At 42.7% G+C, this 20,000-nt stretch overlaps 1 protein-coding gene across 1 annotated transcript in view; it reads right to left on the bottom strand.

The window, feature by feature from the left end:
- The window catches only part of rab4b (RAB4B, member RAS oncogene family), a 10,989-nt gene extending 7,624 nt beyond the window's left edge, over positions 1–3,365 (bottom strand). Inside the window, exons 1-2 of the mRNA XM_084020113.1 lie at positions 3,200–3,365; positions 60–140 (exon numbers count right to left, since the gene is read on the bottom strand). Coding sequence (XP_083876239.1) covers positions 60–140; positions 3,200–3,215 — 97 coding nt within the window. The 5' untranslated portion in view covers positions 3,216–3,365. The remainder of the gene's footprint in view (positions 1–59; positions 141–3,199) is intronic.
- Between the last annotated feature and the right edge of the window lie 16,635 nt (positions 3,366–20,000).

The raw sequence follows: 20,000 nt of genomic DNA, 5'->3' as shown, positions 1-20,000 counted from the left end.
TGTGTTTTTACTCTTCTGCAAACTGATGTGACTAATAGATTTTAATGAGGGAAACTTACACTTATTCTCAATGAATTGGTGGAGGAGGCAGGATTTCCCCGTCCCAGCACTGCCAATAACAAGGAACTTAAACAGGAAGTCTGCAAGCAGAAGAGATGAGGTAGAGATTAATGCAACACCGACGTCAGGGGAGAATCTGAACCTGCTGTTCTCCCTGCTTCCATCCTCAAAGACGATCTTTAGATTTTCCCTTAATCCCTATGAGCTTCTACTTGCACAGGGTCCAACAACCCCAAATTAGCTTACTAATCACAAAGCCTCACATGGAAGCAGCATCACCCGTTGCTTATGATTCTGGTTGATTATGCTTGTTTGTCTGAGGTGTTAAATGACTGTTTGAATCCTTGAAGAAGCACCAGCACTTAACAACGGCTGTCATTAGAGCAAAGCCAAAGCTGTAGAGTTAATGAACATGGCTTATGTTAACTAACTTGCACAGGGATTGAATGACCACAACCAGCTGGCTGTACAGATGTTGTTGTTGTGGAGAGGGGCCCTTGCTCTAGAGAGTACAACGCAACCCACGCATATGATCCGGAGCCCAAATGACATGCGAGGCCATCCACATCACAGACAGCCTCTGTGTGCTGCCACCAAAGATAGTACATATTTACATACGTAGGCTGTGCTTCAGTTACAAATGGATATGAAACATGGTGATAGAGGAACTATAAAGTGCATGTATGTGTAGAGAATCGTAAGTTTGTGTTTGTGAGAGGTAAAAGTAGAACAGGAAATGTTGTTTCCTCAGACTATGAGAGCAAATAATGATCACAAACTACACCTTCAGTTGGAATTTGAAGTGTGCAATTTGGGTTTAAGGTTAAGCATTAGCTCTGCAAGAAGAGGTGCTGGCCTGACATATGATTAGTGACTACTGTTGAGATTACCAGGAAGGTGAACATCCTGTGAGTACTCAGCTCCACCCAAGGTCAACAGAAACAGTAGTTTAGGGAAAACAGAGGAGCAGAAGAGATGGATCATTAGTTCCTGTGTGACATTTAAACATATTATGCCAGTGCTTAGAGCCACCTTCATCGTCTGACACGAACCAGCTCAGTTTATGGTGCACCTTTGTTTGTTCAAGCAGGTTTTCCCCCCCTCAAACAACACAAGCTAGAGGTCAAATCCACAGTAATAGAACTGCTAAAGCGAAGGATCCTACAAGCACAAGCACTTACAGATTTATTCTGCAACAGCATTCAGTGTAATAACCACACATTGTCAATGGTCCTGACAGCAGAACTGACAGATTCAAAAGCCAACAGCTCAGTTCTAAAAGCTTGCCTCAGCTTTTCTGCATCTTCCCAGACATCATTGTCCCATGTGAGATCTGCATACAAGACAATCTAGCCGTCAATATGTCAAAGCAATGGGGAGAGAGGAATCCACCCCTTTCCTCTCAACAGCAGCCTTTGAGGCTTTTGTATTCTACACATCAATATTAATATCCCCTGAGGGGACATACTAACACTGTTATCTGCATTCACTTGCACTGTGACAACACTTAACACACTCAGGCTCAGATCTACCAACGGTCTGATGTGTCCGCTGATCAGATGACATAGTGTACAGGGAATTTGCACTTGAAGTTACATGAGATGTTTGACTTATTGCACAAGACAGAAGGAAAACACAGAAACTGCAACAGGAACACATTTCACAAGTAATAACATATGCTGCAAAATGTCACATGTAATGAAGGTCAAAATCAATGCCAAGGAACAAATACAGGGGGGGACATTTTCCACTATTTTCTGACATTTGATATTTGATCTAGGGATGCAAATTATCGAGTAATTCATTAATCGATAGTTGTTTTATCTTATCGATCGATGATCGATTAATTGTTTGCATCCCTAATTTGATCAATAATGAAGATTAATGATCATTCAGCAGCTATGTGGACTATCACAATAGGTTAGCTCAGTTGTCCAACAATGAAATCATCCAATAACACCAAAGTTTCTTGTCTATGTAGTTTTTTTAAAGTTATATCTGTATAACTCTGAAAAATCGCATTAAGACATATTTTCTTATATAAACCACATTCTGTAACTGGACGTTATAACATATTACTAATGAAATAGTGGCCCAAATACAAATTGCATTAAAAATGATATAATGAATTCCCTATTGGCCAATTTAACCTGGCCATGTGCTCATTGTATTCATATTGCCTTTTGCCAGCTCCACTACTTCAGCAGAGGAGACACACAGGAGAGTGAGACAGAAATCAATAAAAGGCTATTACAGCTACCATTAGCGCTTGCACGATTACCTAAATACTGCCCACTGGGATAAAGTTTCATACAGGGAATGAAGGAGACAAGTAGAAACAGATGGAGAGCGTGTAACTGCAACAGGAGAGGATGATGGTGCGCCATTTCCAAATCACTTGGTTGCCAGGATGAGGCCTAGTGTGTTTCCGTCATGTTCAATGAAGTCATGCAGAATAGTCATGTTCTGTCTGTTACTGGTGGTGTGGTAATGCCAATGGTCAGACAGGTGGAACTATTTGTTGTCAGATTTAAGGTGTGATGTAGATTGTCATAAGTGCAGACAGAAGTGGAGTTCCTTGGATTCAGGATGTGGTAGAGACCACTGACACCCAAGCTGCTGCTCTACAGGTAACCGACGGATGACAGACACATAGCGAACTTCCTCATAGGCCTTGTAGCTAACACCTACCTCAAGTAAAAACTACTCCATTCTTGCAGCTTGCAAGGTTAGCCAATCTGCTTGCATTTCAATAACCCCAGCGTCCACAAACACATTCTTCAGGCATGGACATGCGAGTGACGCTTAGCGTCTGAAGTTAGTCCAACTTTTTTACCTGTAAATGTATCATCTGTTCGCTGTCATGGCCGTTTAAGGAAGCAACGCACTCCGCCATCGTAGGGTAGAGGTGTCATTTAACACGCGTTAACACGTAAAAGGACACCGTACACGCAAACGTTAACCATCACGTAGCAAAAACCCAGAGACGTGGTGAGGTAGCAGCCTAGAGGAAACCTTGGCTACCGATGTAGCTAGCAACGTTGCCAGTCTGTCTCATCACTTCACAGAACAGTGTGTATGTAACGTTAACGGCTAGCAAGCACTAGATGACAGCCTGCCAGCCCGAGCACAAACATACCGTATGTCTCAGACATGTTGACCCTCGCTGTATGAAGGACTCGGTCGGGTCTTTTTGCGGTTCTCTGGGTAGTGCGACAGCTGTTTGCCCGCCGGGTTCACACCTCTTCAGGGTGTTTATCTACGATGCTAGAGGCTTCCTTGATCCACCTCCTAGCTCCTTTGCTCCGACCACTATCAGACACGGCTGCTGCGTGCTTACGTCATACGTCGTCTAGTGTTGCGTTCTCGTGTTACTGGAATTTCCATTACACAAACATTACCGACCGGACAAAGCGGTTAAAAATAATTCGGGGTTTTATTGAAATAGCAGAAATCGGACGAGTTGTGGTTCGCACACGTTACACATTTTGCCCATGGTTGGAAATCCCGTTAATGTCCCTGTAGATCATAGAGGAAATCCATAATTTATCATTAAATTAATACTTGCGCTCTTCGGTGTGTGAAAACTGTGCTTGAGCTGATTATAAATGAAAGCAAAAGACACCAAAAGGCTATTCTACTGCAGTTTTGCATTTTGTTTTGTCGTTACTTCATTCAAATTAGCAACGAGTATTTTTCAGTGTTGATAAGAAAGTGCTCACTTAGAGAACTGGAACGCATCATTAGTTGGTGTTGCCAGTTTCACCACGCTGGCCGAGCCTAATACCGGCACTTTCAATATCAATCCCAAGAGTCTTTACAATTTGTATGATTTTATTCGGTAATGTTGTCTAGTCTAAAATTAAGCGCTATCGATACTGTATTTCTGTAGTTCTATATTTCTGTAGGTGCAACAGCAAGCCACAAGGTGGCAGGCTAAGATAAAGGGACCACTCGAGACCTGCATTTTCTACAGACTTAGAGAAAACTTGCAACCCTAACCTGGATATATACTGAAGCATCATGATCTGAAAAATGTTGGTTCATTTATTTTTCTATTTATTATCATAATATTTATTTGTGCTATATTTTTTTGATTCTTCCAAATTATATTATTATAATTATATAATAATATCACGGTGCACTGTTACATTGGACATCTGCTATGTAAAATGATAGTATGTTGGGCCATTAAAACAAAAAAAGAAAGCAGTTCACAGACATGTAATGTCAAAATCTGTGGTACAGACAGTTATGGAGTTATGCATAAATGTGGTGACTTTGGCATGCAAACTACTACTTTCCCTTGGTATAAACCGCTCAAAGCAATGTCTTTTGAGGTTTTTGAGGAATGTCTGTTTTCCTGTTCTTTGCTTATTCATTCATCACCTTTCCATACCTGCATACATATCCACACATACTCACACAGAGCCCAGGGCGTGGAGTGCAGGGCCGCCCAAGGGCAACAGGTGATAAATTACAGAGCTCTCCACTCTGCTAGTATCTCTCCCAGTTCCTCCCTGCCTTTGTTCTGCTTTGGCAGATCCCCTCATCCTCCCCAGCCCTGTTAAAAGCTCTTTTCACTAAGATTAAAGACAGAAGGAAACAAGGCTCAGCGTCGTGTGGGGGCACGGATGTTTTCCTAAGGTGGGCTACAAGAAAGGCTGTCCTCAAAGGTGTGCAGCGGGCAGAAAGAAAAGAGGGAGTTTTCTGCTTCCGTTAGGTGCTCTGCTTACCTTTGAGGGCGTCTCGGTGTTCATTGTGTCTCTCTTGTCGTCTTTTTTGTCCTTGTGTCCACTGTGGGTGTCATCTACAGAACAAATATTTGTGTGGACCACAGGGCAAACATGTTGCTTGTGCATGTGTCTGGGTTGTTTGGGGATTTTGACCTTGGGGTGTTCTGTCACCAACAGCAGAGTGTCTGCTGGATTCACATGCTTTTAGATGGAAAATAGCTTCGAGGGGAGAGGGGATCTTTCATGTCACATCCAGACAGTTTTAATCCAAGATCAAAACAAAATGTGTTAACGATGAGCCGATTGGGGAAGCCCCACGTAAACCCAACAACACTCACAATGTTTACAACAAACAATGAGTCATTTTCCAGAGGAGCATTTGAGTGAATCCCCTCTTGAGACAGGTGGGTTCTGTGGTTGGCTGGCATCACTGTAAATATAAAAAGGTGTTTGTCACATCATGAGTCATTGGCCATACAGTAAAAACAAGAGGGATGTCTGACGACGTGCTGTTTTATATACAGACTCGAAGGCATTCTATGATGTCAGGGCTATTAAGACACACTGTGGTGTAAACAAAGCCAAAAGTCTGACTTCATTAATGAGTTAAATAAGTACAAGGACCTTGCAGACTGAGCTGACCGGCTTCACCTATAGAGGCGCTGTGACTGCAGCAACGGAGGTTTGAAAAACAAATAATCACACATCTAAAACCCAACTGTCAAAAAGTGAATGTGGCTCTGAGACAGACAGTGGTGTGTTGGAGTGGAGAGTGAACAGTGAAGCTCTGATTCAGACTGAGGGGGTGTATTTATGTGCATGCCTACTCTGCACAGTAGCGCCTTTGCAACTGTTTGTTTGCAAACCAGGGCATCCGTTCCAGTTTCTATCCGACCACTCTGCTCTTCAGTCTGCACTGCCTTAGTGAGTAAAAAAGCCTTGTAGGGTCACCACACAGAGCAGACACCCCAGGCTGTTTGAATTACTGTAAGCAAAAGGAATGAGAGCCTCATATTAACAAAGGGGGACTTCAGTCTTTGAAACAAGAAAAATAAGAGGATGAACGTTCCTCTTAGTTCTTCATAGTTCACGTCTTTCATCTTTCCATTATCAAGGCAGGTGTAACGCTGTCAGTTATAAGAGACAGTGAACTGCATTTTTATCTATGAACATAATGGGATGACTATGTTATCAGGTATCTGAAAGCATGATTTCATTGTGTATTTATTTTCAATCCATCCATATCTGTTTATCCTTGAGGGTCATAGGGGAGTTGGAGCCAACCCCAGCTGACATTTCTTATCTTATCTTTTCTATTCATTTTTTCCCCCTCTGATTAACCACTCTCCATTTTTCTACACAGATTAAACAACTGATATTTGTTCACCAAACCGTAAAGACTAAGAAAAAGTTAAATCTCGGTTGAGTGCGGAGGCCTAGTTCAAAGATCAAACATTTCATCACAAGAATTTTGACATGAAGGTTTTGCTAAAAAGGCCTCAGCAGACAGGCTGCTCTAGAGAGACATCTAAAATAGAACGAAGGCATCACAATTGGCCCAGAGGCCCACAGACTGATTGGTTTTCACTTGGCAGACGAGCTTCACTATACTACTAAGTAGTATAGTAGTATTAGTGCTGTGGGATTAATGCAACTTCAATTTTCCAGTTGCACAGAAGAAAACAAATTCACGTTTTGTCAGATTTAATACTGAACACAACTACAGACTCAACTGATCCTCTTATTGTGACTTCACTGTGTAGGTGGCCATGCGTTTGCATACTGAAGTGAGACCACAGATCCAAGCGAACCCAAAACAGCAACAACCCGGGCATCTCACAGCAACCGCAGCCCCAGAAGCCAAGGTGATGCCAAAGGGTTAACATGGTGCAAAGAAAGCTGCAAGCTCGATCAGGCAGGCCATTTGTACTGGTACATCCACACATGGCATACTCTACTTGCTGCGACATATATTCAACACACCCTTTGCAGCGAGGCGGCCTTTACAAGTTGTCCAAGCCCCGCCCACTCTCTGAATCACCAATGAATACGCAGCTTGTGTCTGTTGTGACTACTCACTGCAGAAACGTCAAGGATCACCGATTCATTTCAACAAGCTTTTGTTACTTACGGGCCAACGTGGATATCATGAGAGGATCTCTTGGCTCTGTCCAGTCACTGTGTGTGTGCTTGGCAATATCACTAATTATCGTCACTCAAAGCTCCTCTGGGCTTATTGTATTCTTCGGGGAAGTGAGGTCGGAGCCCAGACGCCAAACATCAACTCTGCATATTTGATATTCATGTAGTAAATCCATTCCACATGAGTTGGCTGACTGAACTAAGGATTTATGACCCAGTTTACTCGGTCACATAGAGTTTATCCATATTAACTTTGTTTTACTGGCAAAGTGACGCTGAGAAAATGCAAGCATCATTTCTGAAATGCACTCTACTCACTTTATTGGGTTCCCCTCACTAAACCGTATCCTTTAACGGTCAGTTTTTGTTGAAACTGATTTAACGAGGTCTTGATTTCAATTTACAGTCATTGAGGCTGTAGTTGTTGGAGCTGTATTTCAAATATTTTTGTCCACCCTGTTTATATCAAGGTGAGAATACATATACGTTTATTAGGTTTTTCAACTTTCAGTGAGAAAGAGTTGGGGGAGATCAGAGGACTGTTAACAGAAAGAATCCTGCTGACCTCTCCGGTGGCAGATGGCTTTCTAAAACTCCTCCATACATCTTCTACTGTCAATGCTCAAACTCACCTCTCTTCACCTCCACGCCACCAATTCTGTTCTCCTTACGCTTTTCACAGATCACAGCCTGAAGGAGAAATGTTGCTTGTGGTCTGGAGCTGACAAGAAGGTCTTATAGTGTTTGTTTATGCACTGTGAAGTAGACTTGATAAAACAATAGGTATTAATAATAATGATAATTTGACACATTGTGGAAAAAGGTGTGAATGATGACTACATTAACTTCTGAAGTAATATATCTGGCAAATTTATATTTATTCTTTCCCTTTTATTGATAAATCCCACAATCCCATGACAAAGTTTCCATTCTGTATGTGGAGAAAGCTACATTTTTTATCATGTCACAACATGAATTTCATGAAAGGTTTCATAAAATGAAAGCTAAAGAGAGCAACGTAGGAAACTTTAGTTGGGATGAGCTAATTATTTGCTGGGGGAGGGAAAGGGAACAATGGAGAAAGGGGAATGCAACCTGAACAAAGACAATGCAACAATCTCTTCCTCAGCATGGTGCTGCCCTAGTCCCCGTTGTTCAAACACACAGTCTCCTAACAAGTTATCATCAAATTGTTATTTTCATATTGCATCAGTCAGTTGCATCATAGCTTGGACCCATCAGACAAGGGTTATTGGAAGAAAAACATTACCATATAATATTTCAATCAGCAGCATGCCCCGATGTGTTTCTGTCAAATTCTTTGTGCTATTACAATAATCAATCAGGTTTTTGCCTCTTGCTATGACACATATTGACATATGGAGGGTCTTATCTGCTCTCACTTGATGCAACTTGTTAAGGAATCTGTGCATGATGTCATTCACACAGATCTGTTGTGAGGATCATCTTGCGGGTCCTCAGCGGTAAAAAGTGAGAATAGCCAGAGGCGCCACATCTCCCTTCTTCTCTAGCTGACTGACAGCGCCTGTTCTCTTTTCAGCTCCAACAGTGCAAATAAGAAGAACTCATATTTCTTCATTTAGTGGGTCTTCTGCAAATGTGGCTGTCTGTTCATCTTTCAACACGCGCTTAAGTGAAAAGACCCCTCCAGAAAACATCAAGGGGCATGCAAGACTGCACGTACACAAAGGATGATGCTTGCTGGGAAGAATAGGCTCTTTCCTTTGCATTGTATCTGTGTGTGTGTGTGTGTGTGTGTGTGTGTGTGTGTGTGGCAGGAAATCCCTGCTTCCAACAAAGCCTCATTACCCATCTCTCACCCCTGAATATACTTCATATATATAAAGCATTTATGTACAAAAATAAACAGCCTAATTATTATTTAGTCAATCTGTGCCTTGGATGTGATCTTTTCCTTCCCTGAATTGTTTTCTTTAACTCTCCTATCTCAGAGGTTATCTCTCACGTTCTCATATACCTCACTCAGTCACAAACATACAACATAGGCCAAACTCTGCCTTATCTTTCCACGTCTCTCACACCTGTCAGAAAGCCTAGGAATGTTTCCTATCTAAACTCCTCAAAAAAAGTCTGGAAACATTATTTCGCTGGATTATTCCTCCCCTTAGATAATACCAATTGGTATTGTATTTTATATCGTTGGAAAGCCTGATTAGTCACCTTTACAACGAGGTATGACTTGTAAGGACCATGCATTCATGGAATGAGTAACACGGCTAACCGTGTGGGTAGTGGCCCAAAAAACGTGCCAAAACCCCTGCAATATTCTTCTGTTGGTATTCACTCTCATTTTGAGCCTTAAGTGCTGGCAGGTGTATGCCAGTCACAGGTGTGTGACCTGATGGCACCTAACTGGCAGCACTTGTGTGCATTGGTCCTGTAACTTTGTTGAGTTTGTGTGCTCCGAGCTAAACATGCCACGTTTGTCCCTTCAGGATAAGACCCTGCAATAGGACAGTGCAAGCTGGTGTTCCGGTAGAGTGGCAGCTTTATTTGGTGTCAGCCCCGGTACCATTTCCAAACTTAGGACCAAGGTCTGTGAGACTGTAGAGTCAAAGACAGACCACGAAGTTGCCGTCCCAGGAAGACAACACCCCAGGAAGACCTCATCCTTGCTTCACTGAGGAACCGGAGGCTTTCTTTCAGAGATTTACAGGCGAAGGGGCGTAAGGGTGTTGTCTTACTGGGACGGCCACTGCTGTCAATAAGGTGCCAGTCACACACCTGTGACTCATTCCATGAATGCATGATCCTTACAAGTCGTACCTCGTTGTAAAGGTGACTAATCAGGCTTTCCAACGATATAAAATACAATACCAATTGGTATTATTAAAGGGGAGGAATAATGGACCGAAATAAAGTTTCCAAGCTTTTTTTGAGGAGTTTATATTGTTATATCTTTCAATCTTTATACTGAAGGTGATAGAAATATAATAAAGGCCGGGACGACCGGCACAAACTAGGTCAGTGGAACTCGTCTGTCCGAGTGTGTGTGCGAACAGGAGCTCGTCTCAAAGCGTTCCCATGTGTGCTCTTACAAGTTCACACATGCCTTTGGCCGGCCGGCCCTGCAGCACAGTGTCAGTGAGAGAAAACAGTCGCCCCCAAAGGATGATGTCAGAGGCCATGATGGATGACATCACTGACCACAACACCCTTCTATCCACAAATCAAAGAGATGTCTGTACACATCCTCTCTGTGTCTCAAAAAGTGGAAAAAGCTTTGCTGGCCTTTCTCTCGTTTCATTGTAATTCTAAACCAGTGCTGTTATAACGGAGGACAATTAGCGATGTGGTTTTGTAATGGTGTAAGTAAGGTTTCATCCATTTAGCGTGTAATTAGTACTGAAATTAAAATAGATTAGTCGATTAGCAAGCAGCTGGTTCCAGCTTTAATTGTGAGGGTTTGCTGCTTTTAACTGATTTGTATCTTTGTAAATTGAATATTGTTGGGTTTGACGGTTGTTCAGACAAAACATCCCTGTGGGTCATTTCTATGGCCATTTTTATCAATTTAATACAACTTACAGACTGCCAGGTAATTTAAATATGTATGTATATATATACATATTAAAAATGCTTGCAGCACATGTAATACATGTATCTGTGAACTTAAAAGGAGGGGCTGTCAACAGCCTGAACCTGCACATGTGAGTCACAAAATCCCCTCTATTGGTAACAGGAGAGAGGGTCATTGACCTCAGTTAGGTGGGTTAATCTATACGGCTAATGGGGACACCCAAAGGCCCAGGTGTGCAACACCTGTGCTTTGGTTGGAACGCTGGTGCAGGTGAGCGTGGCTCTGCTTCCCCCACTGCCTTAAGCTCCTCTAATTGTGTTCTCATCCCACATCCCCTCGAAAAGCTCCGAACACAAAGTCAGACCCGCCTCACGCTGCCGGTCTCTTTATTTTCTACTCTTTTCCTTCCTTGTCACGCAGAGGGATGTGCTACTGTGCAAAAGCAATAAAGTGTGAGTACACATACTGTACGTGTCCCATCAATAACATTGAAGAAGCCCTCAGAAAGGGACAGAAGTAGGTCTACAGAATTGAAACAGTCTCAACTAGATTGTATAACAGCATAGATCACGTCTCGAGGTCAGGTCCCCTTCTTGTGGTGAGCTTGTGATGATATGTTAGTCCCCTGTGTTTGAAGGAGTCCAGCTGGAGCTCTGTCCTGATGTCCTCTCAGAGTGTGTTTGCTGAACCTCCTCTCTTTAACCACCTTTTCATTGTCTCTCTCTCTGCCTCGTGTCCCCACTGCAAACATTAGCCACACACTTGTCATCTTGGCTTAATTAAAGGGCTGAACTTGGCTAAACGTGTCCACCCCCAATCCGCTCTCCTGTCCTTAACCTCTCCAGTCCCCATTTCCCTGAATCAGTTCATAAAGACTCATTCTGCTGAAGGGTCAGGGCTGACTTGACTGTCTCAAAGGACTCCTAGTTAATGGAGTTAAACCCTGGTCCAACAGTAGGTCTGGGGTTAAATTGCCTGAAAGGTGGCTGAACAGGACACAATGGAGCCTGGGGATTATCTTTTGTGGAAGTGACACAGTTTTGAGGCTGAGTAGGGGGGTCAGGGGTCCTTTTGAGCTCACTTGGGAAAAGTGGCAATTTAGCCAATCCCTTCTTTAGTTACTATGACAACAATACCTCTGTCTCACACACCACACACACACACACACACACACACACACACACACAGTGTAAACATGCATCTTGTTATAATCCGGTCAATCCCACTATTATTTTACACTACTTTCATCCACGTTTCTCCCAGAGTTGAGACAAAAGAGCTTTAGCCCCCCCCCCCCCCCCCCCCCAAGGCAGAAACAAATAACCTCCACTGGGATCTCTCAGCAGGATGCTTCAGCGGTGCTGATCACGTTCCCGTGTCCAGCAGCTGAGTGACAACCTTTTGGTGTTTCTCTGCTTAAGGTGTGACTTTACCTTACAGTAAACACTGAGAACATATGGACAACATGGGGAGTGTACCTTGCAAGACGCCCGCTTCTTCTTCTTCGTCTGTGAAAGCTTTCAACAAAAGCACAGTTACTCACCTGTGTAAATGTGGTGTTGATTATGCCAAGCCAAATATCGCCCTGATGCTGTGATTGCCATGGAAACACAAAGTCGATTTGTCTTCATATAAACAAACAAAGTCTCTCAGGTGGAAAATGTCAGATCTGGGTGCAGCTCTCGGGTGACTTTTAACTTTGTGGATGAAACATGAAATTAAAGTCTTAGGAAACTCAGGTGGAGACGACACCTCTCCTGAGGTGTGGATGAATGGGGGTAGGAGTAGGACTGTCGCGATAAGCAATAAATCAATTAATCGCTTGATAACTTTTAATGAGCTCGGTAACTTTGCCAGCCGCGATGATTTACATTTTTCCTTGCGTCTCTCCACCAGAGAGACTGGATGACAAGAGTTTTCACTCCGGTGCATCACCCTCTAGCCCTCGTCACGTGTCGTGTCAGTTACCTGTCAGCGTAGTCTCTGTGTGGGGAGACGGACCCCTGGTGTAGCGTGTAGCATCGGAGCCCCGCTAGTAGCAAACACGCTAGTTGAGATTTGGAGTTTTAAAAAGATGGAACTGGTTTCAAAGTCAAACGCGGCAGCTGCTGTGTGGAAACACTTCGGTTTCAAACAGGATGACCGCGGTGAACCACTCAACCTGAATGAGCTGGTATGTCATTTGTTCAAAAACAAAACAAGCAACTAAACGCGGCAATAAAACAAACCTGCATCTCCGCCTAAAGCATAACCATCCGATGCAGTTTTCCCAGCTGGGGGAAAGTGCAGTTGTCAGCTCCAGTTGTTTTTCCAGAGCCTACTTCTGCTGCAGGGTCTTGCACTGGTACCGTTTTTTGAGCTGAGCTAATTGGGCTCGGAGGCCTTGAATGACTTGCTTCTCAGCATGAAGGTTAATGTAGTTCTGCCAGCAGGCTGAGCCCTGTAAGTTCAGGCTCTCACTCATGTCATCTAAGGCCTCCTCTTTCTCAGAGAGGTCTTCTTTCAGGGTCTGGATCTCCCCCTGCAGCTGCCGGATAAGAACAGGGTGACCTCCATCTCAGCCTGGAGGTTCATGAAGTTCTCCAGGCTGGTTGAGGACTTCAGGTTCTCCTCTTTCTGGAAGTTCTGGGGTCACTTGCCCTCTTGAGCTTCTTGAGGCCTTCTCCCGATTGAAAAAACATTTCTTCAGGGTCTTCTGCCGTTTCAGCTCGTCAGCGAGCTCCATCCTCTTGCTGTGCTCGCCAGCGCTTATTTTGCTCCAATTTATTTATTGTTTCGGTTGTGTGTTTTTTTTCAAGTGCATTTTTGTTAAACTAGATTGAGAGTCCATTTTATTTATTGTTTTTGGTTGTTTTATTTATTTATTTTGGATATTTTAAATGTTTTCCAGTTCTCATGTTAAATATTCTTTAGAAATAAACGTTTTGATCTTTGAAAGGGTGTACTTGCATTATTATGCCATTATCATTATATCATTTAAAAATGGTCTCAAAACGGCAATATTATCGCTGATCGCAATAATTTCTGGGACAATTAATCGCCCAGAAATGCATGCAGCCATGTTGAATCAGCTCCCTGCAATCTTAACTCAGAGCTACAAGTGGCTGCCGGCCAGGACAGGCAACCCCTGTGACCTCACTTCCTCTACCTTGTAGACACACACACACACACACACACACACACACACACACACACACACACACACACACACACACACACACACACACACACACACACACACACACACACACACACACAATGTCTGGGTTGGTTATTGCATGTGCTCATGGGTATGCAAGTGTGTGTGAGTGTGTGTAGTTCTTTCATTTCCTCTGTAATCTGTTAATCATAGAGCCCACCTGGGGGCTGTAGCCTCTGTTAGCACAGCACTCACTTTCCATGATGTCACCAACCCCCCCCCCCCCCCCCACACACACACACACACACACACACACATAGCTAAAACTACAAATCTGTCATCTTGGAAAGGATCCATGTCTGAAACTTCCACATTTAAACATTCTTGTTGGTATTGTGTGCTGTGATACTTGAATCCACTTTGTTTATAACATTTACTTGCACAGTGACAAAGATGCATTTCAGAAAGTAACAGAGAAAGATTTTGAAAGATAGGCCTACACTTTGTTGAAGTGGCTAAAGTTCGAGCCCACAACAACAGTGCACATGTGACTGAGGAGAGCTGCCAAGAGTCTCAAATAACATTGCACTATTTTGAAGTGTTTGTTGTTGTGGGTTTCAACAGAGAAGAGAAACTCAGGAAGTTTACTCTAGGCTTCCACAGATTGTGTTTTGTCTATGAGGGTTTATCTTGATTCAACTCACCTTAGGAGTCTTCGAAAAGGTTACAAACCAGCTTATTAACTGATATTTAATGAGACAAAAGTGTTACAGGAACTGCAAAAAAAATGTAAATGTAATCTGAGGAATCATCCATGAAATTGAATCAAAATGACTCATAGTTCTGAAGGCGAAACCATACAAGTGTGTGGATGTCCAGATTACAGAAACTATTTTAGTCCATATATAATATTATAATGAGCATTTCTCACGCTGGTACACCTGTTTTATTTTATGGGATTATCATCTTATCTAATAAGCCTTTCTTTTCAGCTTCAATACCTTGGATGCTTTTATGGAAACATCACGTCATCCACCAAACAGAGCAAACAACAAGCCATATATATTCTGATCTCTCAACACATTACACAGCACTCTTCTCAACACAATTCATACTCACTTATGAAGTGATGAAATACTATAAATGAAAGGTTTCACTTGAGGGCTGTAAACAGACCTGCAGAGGGGAGGAGTGGAGCTTCACTGCCATAAAGCGTCCTTTGTGTGTGTGTGTGTGTGTGTGTGTGTGTGTGTGTGTGTGTGTGTGTGTGTGTGTGTGTGAGAGAGAGAAACAAAACACAAATCTATCAGCACATATGGATTTTGAATGAGGGCATGTGTTTTGCAATAGGTTATATGTGGTGTGTGTGTGTATGTGTGTGTGTGTGTGTGTGTACATGAAGAGACTGTATAGTTGCATAACAGTAGTGTGCCTGGATATACAACAGCAACATATAAAGTTATTGTATGTAATTTGTTAGCAAAAACCCTCCCAACATAACATCAGCAGAGAGTTTTATTTGTTTTAAACCAACAAGTGAAAACGGATGTGACTCAACCATATGGACCAGAAAACCTAAAGATCTATAAGGGGCTGAAAGCAACACAGCTGAATGGGAATTAACATTTTCACTGGGGTCTGGCACAATAAACCCTTTGATATAAGGGAAGCCATGCAATTAATTTGTATCCCTATTAGAACTTTTAATAAATAGATTTGACTTTTAAAATGAGTATTTTCTTAATATGCACAGTGTGTTGCATCTGTATATAATGGGCCTCCTCTTGGATCAGCACTGGAATGCAAGCATACAGTACTTGAAAGTCACAGCGTAAACATACACAGGCAGAACTCCCAATCTGAGTCACAGTATCGAATAGTGTTACTCCAATAAGGGTGGAAAAACTCCAGCACACTGTTTTGTTTACTGCTGGTGTATTTTTTTAACAATGCGTTTCTATCCTTTAGTATTAAAACTGTGAATAATATATGCAAAATGCCCAATAAGACACTATCCTTAACATCTTTTGAAGTGAATCTATAATGTTGTTCCTACTGCTTTTCTTATTTCTGTATTATTGTAATATAATATAATGACATAGTATATCATAGTCACACATGGATTTGAGTTTAGGGTGGTATATTTAAACCTTACACCCGTGCCTCAGCTGGAGTCCGTCTATTTGTATTTTTTAGAAATATTTTTAAAAGGTGGGATCATATTATCCCGGTTAGCAGCTCACAGATTTTCCACCACAGCCAAGGTATTGCCTGGCAGGATTGTTATCCTCCGCTGGACAGAATCGAGGCCATCATTTGTAAAATACACAGCAATTTGCCAGTAAAATAACCAGCTTCTACTAGCCATTCAAATAAATCACTTAAAGCTCCCTTTGACACAGCACTGGCTAGACATTCCCTAATAAATGCTTGAAGTGAACGCACACTCAGCAAGGGATCTAGGTTGCCACACATATACAGACATCAGACACATTTATACACATAAGCGCATGAACAGAGACGCGTACACACACAATCTCCCCACATCATCCTGTACGGCGTCGCTCTTGATCCCCTCAGCCTAAGCCAGTCTGCTCTGCCTCCCTTCCCAACCCAAACAAGCTCACGTTTGGAGAAGAAATTGGTCCAATAAATCAAAACTGTAACCAACACCAGCACCACGCCTGTGTTTCTCTGTCCCCCTGACCCCGGGAGCCCCATTAAAGAGCTCTAGAAGGGGTCCGGGGAGGAAACGGGGCAGCCTGAACTCCTTCCTCTCTGGGCTGCCTGGCCCAACGCAGCACACGGCACAGCACGTTTCCCACACACTGTTGGGGTTCACCTCTGACTTCTGACCCTACGGAGGGGGGCTGGATTGAGGTAGAGGGGGACCACCCAGTCAGGCTGGAAGGGGGCCCCCTGGGGATGGTACGGCTGAGGGTGTGGGGCTTCAGGAGACAGCATTATAGTGGGTCAGGGAAGAAGATCAGAGACATGTATTTGGTGGTGGATGGGTTGGAGTTGAGCAGAGGATGGGAAAAAAAACAATGAAGGAGGTGTGAAAGGGGCTTTAAACTTTGTGAATGAGTGTGGGGGGGGGGGGGGGGGGGGGGTCACTAAGTACTTCTAAACCTGGGTTCCCAACCTGGGGTCCGGGTGCCAAAGCTCACAACAACACTTTAGAGTTTATACAAAAGGTCTGTTTTAAAAGGACCACTCAAAAATGGCCACATTCTGTTTGAACCTGGGATTTCTGCATAGTTGCAGATAAAGATCAGACTACACTAACATTATTGGTATTATACAAATTGTTGAATTCGATTGTAGTGGCGGCTGCATGGGATTGTTTCTGAATCCCTCAGGAGGCTGGGAGGCACGACCCTGAACGACCAGGACAGACGGAGAAAACAGTAAAAATGATGCTCGTATCACCTGAGGGTGGAGCCTCACTTGACTCGTGTGATTATGTTGCTCCGTATATAATCTGGGAGACGAAGAACCTCGCTGACTGAAGTCAATTACGGTTGGTGCTAGAGGGTGGAGTGATAGCATTAGTGCAGGAGTGAGTAGGACTGATGGAGTGAAGATAGACTGATTCTCCTCTTGGGTTGTAAATCTCTCCTTTATCACCAACCAAATAATAGTCCCGGGCATTCACTCAGGCAGGAAGGCGCCCCAATAAAGCTGCCGGATTGTGCCGACACATCATTACTGAAGCCACAGTCATTCGCATTTCAATGTTATTTTGTTTTCACTAACATTTTTGCACGGCGATATTGTGAGCAGGTTTTTTTTGTTTTTGGCATCTGAGATTGGAGAGACAGCAACCACCTCATCTTTTTATTCACATGAGTGTTTTCTCACTTCATCCTCTGGATTTATTTACAGAGACCAATTTCCTTAGGGACAATAAAGTCTATATTATATGTTTGCAGGCAAATAGCTTTGGAGATGTAGTGACATGAATGTAAAGTAAGATTTCAAATATCAGGAAACATGTTTACTCTCTGCATAAATCAGGGTCACAAATGTCTTTCAAAAGGCTCTGTATTTTCCTAACATGTCAGAGGAAAGTTCATTAGTTGGTAACTATCTTGGTGCTTTAGTGAGTATGTTGCAACAGGATGCAGTGGGATTGAATCACAGTGAACTACAGTGGCCATGTTGCAATGCTGTGACTCATCGATGTGTATTTAACACATGAGGAGCTCAATAAGGAATAAGTGATGGCAGGTTTTAATAAGATTTAGAGTGTTAATCGCAGCTACACACAGAGAATGCAGATGGCATGTGAGCGAGTTATAAGCTGTAGAGGCCATAAAATACAACGTAAATGATTGGTGTGATGCACCACATTGATCTCATGTGGTCAGAGCCGACATACTGCTACTGTCACGGTGTCCTGACCGGGCATCACGTTGCGTTTGGTGTGTGAGTGTGGCAGCGGCGGACTCACTAACTAGATAACGCATGCAAACGGGAAGAGAGGAACAGGCAAAGAGAGTAATGAAGAAAGAGTGACAGTGGAAACAGAGCAACAAAGAGCACAAACACAAAGAGATTTGACAGGAAGGAATGTGCCGGCAGGTAATGCTGGGGCCCAGGAAGAAAGGAGACATGGGAAAACATGGAGGGGGGGGGACAATAGCAGTGGTGTGTGTGTGTGTGTGTGTGTGTGTGTGTGTGTGTGTGTGTGTGTGTGTGTGTGTTAGGAGGTGGGCTGTAGCAGAGCCCAGGGGTAGATCGGTTTACCCACCACCACTTACCTGCTCAGCACAGCACTCACGCTGGGAGCAGGCCTCAAAGGGAAACGCATCAATGACTGCTATTCATATCAGTACGTGTGTGTGTGTGTGTGTGTGTGTGTGTGTGTGTGTGTATGTGTGTGTAACAGACATGAGCCGTTGATTAATTGATAAGGAGATAAGGCGGGGAGGAAATCTTTCAGACGTTTGTCAGTTGCATACTAAAACAAGCACAGATGTTTGAATTCCGGTTCCTGTGAACTTTAAAGAGAAAAAAAAGAGTCTTGCAGTAACTCCTTCAAATGAGCTGCTCTCTTTAATTACACCAAATCACAGAGTGCATTAACACATTTTCTGGCACTGACACAGAGACGAGATTATGTAATGATGTTTTGTTGATTTCTCCGTTACACACAAACATCACATTTGGAAACACGGGTAATGATGGTACAAGGTTAAATGGCTCGCATCACATGAAACCCCGTGAGCCAAACATTTGGTTTCAGCAAATTAAGTAGTGGGGGGGTGTTATAGAGAATCAACACAAAGGGGATTTTGGTTTGACAGCACAGAGATATTGTGTTTCTAATATTCTTTACTAATTTTTAAGGCGGATGGATTTAGATTTCCTTGTCTGGGGAAAGGCTGTAAATATTCTGAGCCCCAAAATCCCCTTTAACAAACGTTTCGTGTCTTGTTCAAGTAAACTCGCCAACTCAAAACACAAAAAAGGCACAAAGAGACTGAAGATTTATCCTCACAACCACACTGGGAAAGTAACAAAGTCACATAGTTTACTTACGGACACTTTATGGTACATAAGTATCTCTACTACTACTTTATTCTTCTATTCTGCTATAATAGTGATTTTATTGGGCAGCTATAGTTACTTTACAGATTGTTTTACATTCAACACAATTGTTTTAGATTAAATTAGGCAGCAGTATATACATGTGTTTAAATTAGCTCTATCTCTACCAGCTACCTTAAAATGCTGCTTCGACATCCATATGGCAATATTACTATTTCAGCTCATATAACAGATCATAAAAGGGGGGGAAACACAAATCTCTGTTTTAATAAGGTTATATAACAGATTTGTTTTTTGATTGGGACCACAAACTGTTTTAGCTTCATATTTGTGTGCAGACTTTTTTTAATCTTCTCATCTAACTCTCAGCAAGACGGCAAACTTCCTAAACTCTCTGTATAAATCCTGCCAAAAGTATAAAACACACATGCACTGATATTTTAGACTATATTGTGTATGGTTTAGTAAGCATTTTATCCATAATCAAAATCAACAGATTACTGATTTCACTTCCAGGCTGTGCTACATTCCTGCTAATTAACTAATATTTGCATCAAAATAAGGCTTTGACTAGAGTAGTTCTTCACCTGAATTTAATGCTTTTTCATTTAGCCCGTTTATAATGCAGTATATTCCTCTTCTACTCTCCAAAAGTGAAGCCAAACCATACCGATCACTCCTGCTGGCTGTTGGTTTAGGAAGCAGGGGATTTGATGTGTAGCAGAGCACACGTTTTTAACTTATCACAGTCGATCGTGCTGATTTATTTGGGATGAACAACATTTTGATCGCAATTAATATTTGA

This window comes from Eutrigla gurnardus, assembly GCF_963514095.1.
Source record: "Eutrigla gurnardus genome assembly, chromosome: 10".
NCBI lineage: Eukaryota > Metazoa > Chordata > Actinopteri > Perciformes > Triglidae > Eutrigla > Eutrigla gurnardus.
The sequence above is the reverse complement of the archived record's forward strand: the minus strand, read 5'-3'. Positions and strand labels throughout refer to the sequence as shown.